General features: G+C 33.5%; 1 protein-coding gene across 1 annotated transcript in view; it reads right to left on the bottom strand.

Moving 5' to 3' along the window:
• Positions 1–1,218: 1,218 nt before the first annotated feature.
• The window catches only part of LOC124533153 (nucleoredoxin-like), a 60,257-nt gene continuing 55,475 nt past the window's right edge, over positions 1,219–6,000 (bottom strand). The window contains exons 4-6 of the mRNA XM_047108318.1: positions 2,835–3,039; positions 2,424–2,514; positions 1,219–1,865 (exon numbers count right to left, since the gene is read on the bottom strand). Coding sequence (XP_046964274.1) covers positions 1,444–1,865; positions 2,424–2,514; positions 2,835–3,039 — 718 coding nt within the window. The 3' untranslated portion in view covers positions 1,219–1,443. The remainder of the gene's footprint in view (positions 1,866–2,423; positions 2,515–2,834; positions 3,040–6,000) is intronic.

Below are 6,000 nucleotides of genomic sequence, written 5' to 3'. Positions count from 1 at the left end.
AAGGATTGTGATGTATATAAACATGTGAATATCCAATTAATACCATTTGAGTTTGTTTTGGTGTTTAAAAAAAAAGAAATGTCTTAGAATATACGTCGATATTCATACATTACTTATAAGACATATTGGACAATCCTACCTCCCGTCACCCTATTCATACGGAAATATACGGGCGGAAATTAATTATTTCATCAATAAAGAAGTCACTACAGTCAAATATTTTTCTACAATTATTAACTTAAATTTAATGTCGTTAATTGAGAATTTTATTTTTTACAAACTTGGTTACATTTTGTGAAATATCTTTGCTATCACTAATTTGTAATAAATTGATAACTCAATTAAGATGGCCAAGTTGCCTTTTGCCTATTCCAATAACATATCGTAGGCAATGATATTCTAATAAACAGATATGTTATATCCATACTAAACAACAGAAAAAAGTGTGCCGCGCCGGGGACCGTTTATTTTAGTTTATTTTTACATTTCGTTAAAAGTAAAAAGGATAGCTTGATAAAAACAATAAGTAAAAGGGATAACTAGATGTTTTAATTACGCAAAACGTATTACTACGTAATTATTATGTATTATAATGTATTACTACGTAAAACGATTAGAGGCAAACGTCCCAATTAGGACGTTTTCTAGTTTTCACTTTAATGACATATCTGTTTACTAAAACATCATTGATCGCAGGACAAAAGAAAAAGAAACAACTTTGACAGTATATTGACATATTATCATTGGTCGAGCGAGATCTTGAATAGTAATTTATGGCATTTTTCCTGGATTATTGGATGAAATTCCATTTTTAACCTCGACGAAATTGTTATCGAAACTTTGAAAGTAAAACTATGGTATTTGTATAAGTGTTTGAAATATTAAAAATAAATATAAAATAAACAAAAATCGTTTTAGTGCATAATAAAGCAGGGATTTTAGCAAATTGCGTGGAATATATATGTCGCCGTAAGATTACAAAATTCGTTACATTACAATCTGACGAGGCAGACTGTAAATTGTCGGAATATTGTGAACTGTGAAATATGATTGCAATTTATCGTACTATTTTTCAGATTCTTCCTCTTTTGATTTCAATAATGTGTTCTTTGATTTCAATGCGGGTTGGCGGAATACGTGGTGGAATGTGTTCCAAACCTTCTCCTCAAAGGGAGAGGAGGCCTTTAGCCCAGCAGTGGTAATTTAAAGGCTGTTGTTGTTGTTATTGTTGTTCTTTGAATAGGCTGTAGCGACTTTTGACTTGCTGATGACGTTTGCAGGTTCGAATATGTATAATATGTAATTGTTTCCGGAATATTTGTTTAATTAATGCACTGCTGTGAATTTTCAATGTAGCCGAGTGGATCGAATTTAAATTTCATTTCAATATGTTTGGTGTGTTATGTATGTTTGTAAATATCAACGGGATATAAATGAATTTGTTCAACACTTTTCACTGTAAGGCTTTAAAGGTTTAAAATCAGCGTTTCCACTTAGAAAAGCGTCGACGAAATTCTGCACGGAATCTGTTGTAATTTCTTCGCCATTTTTCATAGTGACCATACGTTGTTTCGGGAAATCTATAGCAGTGAGGAGAGGCACCGCGTCATCTAGGCCTATGTGTTCTCTGATCATGTCAGCGCTATCCGTTCCATCAATGCCGATGTAGAACATGACGTGTTTGAAGGATTTCTTCTTTCTGGTGGATGATTTGGTGGTGCTGTAGTCGAAGTCCATTGTCTCATCGTCCGACGAGTTTTGGTAGGGGCAAAATCCTGGGTACTGGATGCTGCACTCCTCGTAGTAGGATTCGGCGGAAGGTGTTAGGACCGACTCGGAAAATTCTATTTCGGAATCTTCATCGTCTGGAAGACAAAAAAATACAAAGTTTATAACTACTAAAAATTGGAACTATAATTGAATAAATTATATTTACTTGTATGTAATAATTATATTGCTGATATTTAAAAAAAAACGTCGTATTAAAGCTAATTCATTGAATTCGATTATGGGATCTAAATTAATTAATTAAAATACATGTTCATAAAATTTAAAGATTACATAAAGTAAAGAGTAAAAAGTAAAGTAACAGCCTGGTAAATTTACCACTGCTGGGCTAAGACCTCCTCTCCCATTAAGGAGAGGGTTTGGAACATATTCCACCACGCTGTTCCAATGCGGGTTGGTGGAATGCACATGTGGCAGAATTTCGATGAAATTAGACACATGCAGGTTTCCTCACGATGTTTTCATTCACCGCCGAGCACGAGATGAATTATAAACACAAATTAAGCACATATATATAGTGGTGCTTGCCTGGGTTTGAACCCGAAATCACCGGTTAAGATGCACGCGTTCTAACCACTGGACCATCTCAGTTCTTAAAGCTTACATATTTAAATAAAATTGAAATGGGTACATACCTATAAAGAGTACAACAGCGGGGTGACGCGCCATCTTTAGCAGTGCCTGTTCAGTCAACACGGAGACGGGGCGCGGAGCCCAAGGGAAGTTCTGTAAATAAAGTTATCATCATTATCAGTAAATTACAATATTCTATATAAACTAATTATTTTAATTACCAAGCCGCTTTCGGAGAAGAAACAATGGCTTTACGTGGTTTTTAGGAGAGACACTTGTGTTAACTCTACCAATTTTTCATTTTCGGTTTACTATTGAGTCTTTATTGCGAGAAAGAAATCAAAAGCCTAATTGCTCGACTCGGAGATAGAACCCAGGACTTCATAATTTAATTTTATAAGTTATCCTTCCAAACCAAAAGAGCAGAACAAATGTTATTAATGTTTTAGTAAATTGAATATAACTTGACTTACCAATCCCATAGGATCAGCTGCTAGGTTTTGTCTTCCATTTGATGTAAGCACTTTGCCAGTGCCATCCGTGATAACCAGTGCCGGGATGCCTGCTACTCCGAGGGCCGCTGGCAGCGCAAGTCGAGCTTCGCTGGCTGACCATGGTATAGCCAGCGCGTTTCCAGAGGACAGAGAGGCCACAGTACGTGCGTATGACTGCTCGGATCTGGTGATTAAAAACACAAAATTATAATATTTTCTGCTTAAGTATCATATATCTATGAAATAAATGTCACAAAGATTTTAAAAAATCAATATTCTAGCTTTTATTATATATGTAGAGTACAAAAGCAGGGCAAATACAACTGATTAGAATTAACTATATCCTAATAAAATAGGCAATTTTTTTAGTGAGGGTAGTCCGATGGTGTAAGGACAAAGATGATAAGTTGTTATTACCACTGTTAAAATTACGGCATGTCGCTAATGCACACCCAACGAACACAATGAAAAACACACGAAGTATTTAACTGTTTGGAGGAAGAATATCTGTCCGAGAGTGGTATTTACCCAGACAGCTTTGCACCAAGTATTGTATATTACCTTTTTTTAATTAAATAGTTTTTAATGAATTGTTTTGTAGTAACTAGTTACCCGTTCCGGTGAAGTAGCTGCTAATGCCGACTTCGTAAATCATAAGGGTAATATCTAAACTCTTTCCCTTTCTCTCTTAAATAGAATTTTCCAATCCTTTTAGGCGGATGATAACTTTGCTTTCATAACACGTTATTATTAGAGATTGCGGATTGAAAGTCAGTTTACTTATGCCTTTATTCATTATGGTAGTATGAACTAGCTAACCCGTAGTATCAAGTGTCTCACTATGATGATGACGATAATAATATAAGTTTTTAGTGAATAGTCTCGCGTTTAATTTCACTGTTATTATTATATCGATTCAAAAACTTTTGTAGTCAGTTTTTTATTTTAAGTTTAGTTTGTTAGTAGCTGTTGAAATTAGTTAAATGTTAAGTAAATGAGTAAGCATCGTAAAAGGAAAATGAAAGCCCATTTATTCGCGGAGTGCGGCCGAAGTTGTTGAAATAGGCTTATAGCGAGAACTTTTTATGATAAGGGCTGGCCATTGTTAAAATATTTTACCCTAAAGATTTGAAATCGTAAAGAGTAATAAAAAATTCGAAATATAAAATTCTGAAAATAAAAAAAAGAAACTGATGGAATGAAAATATTTATTCTTTTTTCATTCAGTTATTTAATGAAATGTTTTTGTTATTGCAGGGTGCGTTCATAAAGGACATAATTTTAGTCCGTAAACAAACTAAACGAATACCATTTTATCGTAAATCCATAATGATATCAATATATTATTTAAGCTTCCGACCAATGATATCGCTTCAATTCGATATTACCTACTGTTCATTTGACTTTTGAAATCTTGTGGTTGGAATAGATTATGGGTACCTTCCGAACTACCTTCAGATCATTTATATATATACAAAACAAAATTTATGTGCATCGTAGAATGTGTCATCCATAATTCGGCTAAAACCAAAAAGATACGAGTCTGTAAGGAGGATTTATTAGTTTTACAATTAAAGTTTAAAACTTTCCAATTTACTATACGTTCATACTTTGGTGTATTATATAGCGTATGAAGAAGATTTCTCCTTTGATTTACATATTTTTGAGAGAACAATGAAAGCGTCGATAAAAAATAGACGCTTACCTTAGGACTATAGAAGTACCCTTGGTGGAGGCATTTTAATTTGTATTACTTTCTTTTATTTTTTAATTGCCCGGATTGTATGGTAGCATGAAGGAGGGGATAACCTTTTTTCAGCCTTTTGCCGTCCATTGCTGGACGAAAGTCTTCCCCAATAGAACGCCAACCTTTGCTTAGGGAAATTTATTTTGACTAAAGTTTTAATCGAAAACCGAACTCTTAAATTTATTTTCTAACAAGTGATTAACGTAGCTAATCTGTAGCAAATGCGACTATGGACTTATGATTAAGCATCAGCAGTGAAATAATGGCATTAATAAACTAATCCACTTTAATAGTAATCCAATATTCCACATCGCTCATTCACTGCTAGTTGGTGGATTCACATAAGGCAGAGTTTCATCCAACACATCTCGACATTTTCACATCGTTTACTGTCATCGTTTGAGCACGAGATGAATTTTATTAAACATAAATTAAGCATATTAAAAAATATTAGCGCTTGTCTGCATGTTGCTTAAATGTATGCCGATGTTGTTGTGCTGAACAATTTCAACGCTTATATTATGATTAATAATTATATGTACTTATATGCCTAATTTCTTGAGTCTTTTTACGAGACAAAACTGAATATCACCAAGGAAAATGTATTTCTTTCTTCCTAGTTGAAAATATGTTGTTACCAAATCAGTGAAAAAGTAAAAGAAGGTTACAAATCTATTTAGTTTACTGATTACAAAAAGCAACAACATATAAACGAAGATTAATTTTATATTGTTACCAAAGAAACGACAACAGAAAATAGAGCGAACGAAGCCAAGAGTTACTTAATTTATACCGTGATGTTATCGCATAGTTTAGCTCTCCCGGGTGCAGGGCGCCGGGCAAATAAGGTCATAAAACCTGGAAGGGTGATAGGCATCCCAGTAATCCGGGTAAGGTTGTATAATAAACGGAGCGTAGGCGGTTTATTGAAACGATAAATCTTTTGAATTCCGCTGTTTGCTTATTTAGATTAAAGCTGTGTTGATTTTGAGGATGTTTGTTATTTAAGCTTTTATTCATATGTATACTGTGTTTTACTATATAACCATATAAATATATTTAAAAACATTATTTAAATAATGAAATCACCAGTTAATAGATATTAGAATACGAACAGTTATAGTAAAATTTTAACAGAACTCCTTATTTAAATATCTGAAAAAGTATATAATATGCTTTTACAATTCATTATTATAATCAAGAACATAATATAAATGTCAATATTCGAAGACGGAAATCCCGTAGTGTTAATGGATTTGCACCAGAAAATTATGTGCTTAGACTAATGACGGTTCCTATATTCGGATATCGATTTCTTCCTTGCTGAGTAGGGTAATGGACTGTGGTCAGCTAATAATGAGAACCCTTACTTGTTACTATATAACAAAGAGGTCTTAT

The sequence above is a fragment of the Vanessa cardui genome, chromosome 10 (assembly GCF_905220365.1).
Source record: "Vanessa cardui chromosome 10, ilVanCard2.1, whole genome shotgun sequence".
In the NCBI taxonomy this organism is placed as follows: Eukaryota; Metazoa; Arthropoda; class Insecta; order Lepidoptera; family Nymphalidae; genus Vanessa; species Vanessa cardui.
This window is presented reverse-complemented; position numbering and strand designations above follow the sequence as displayed.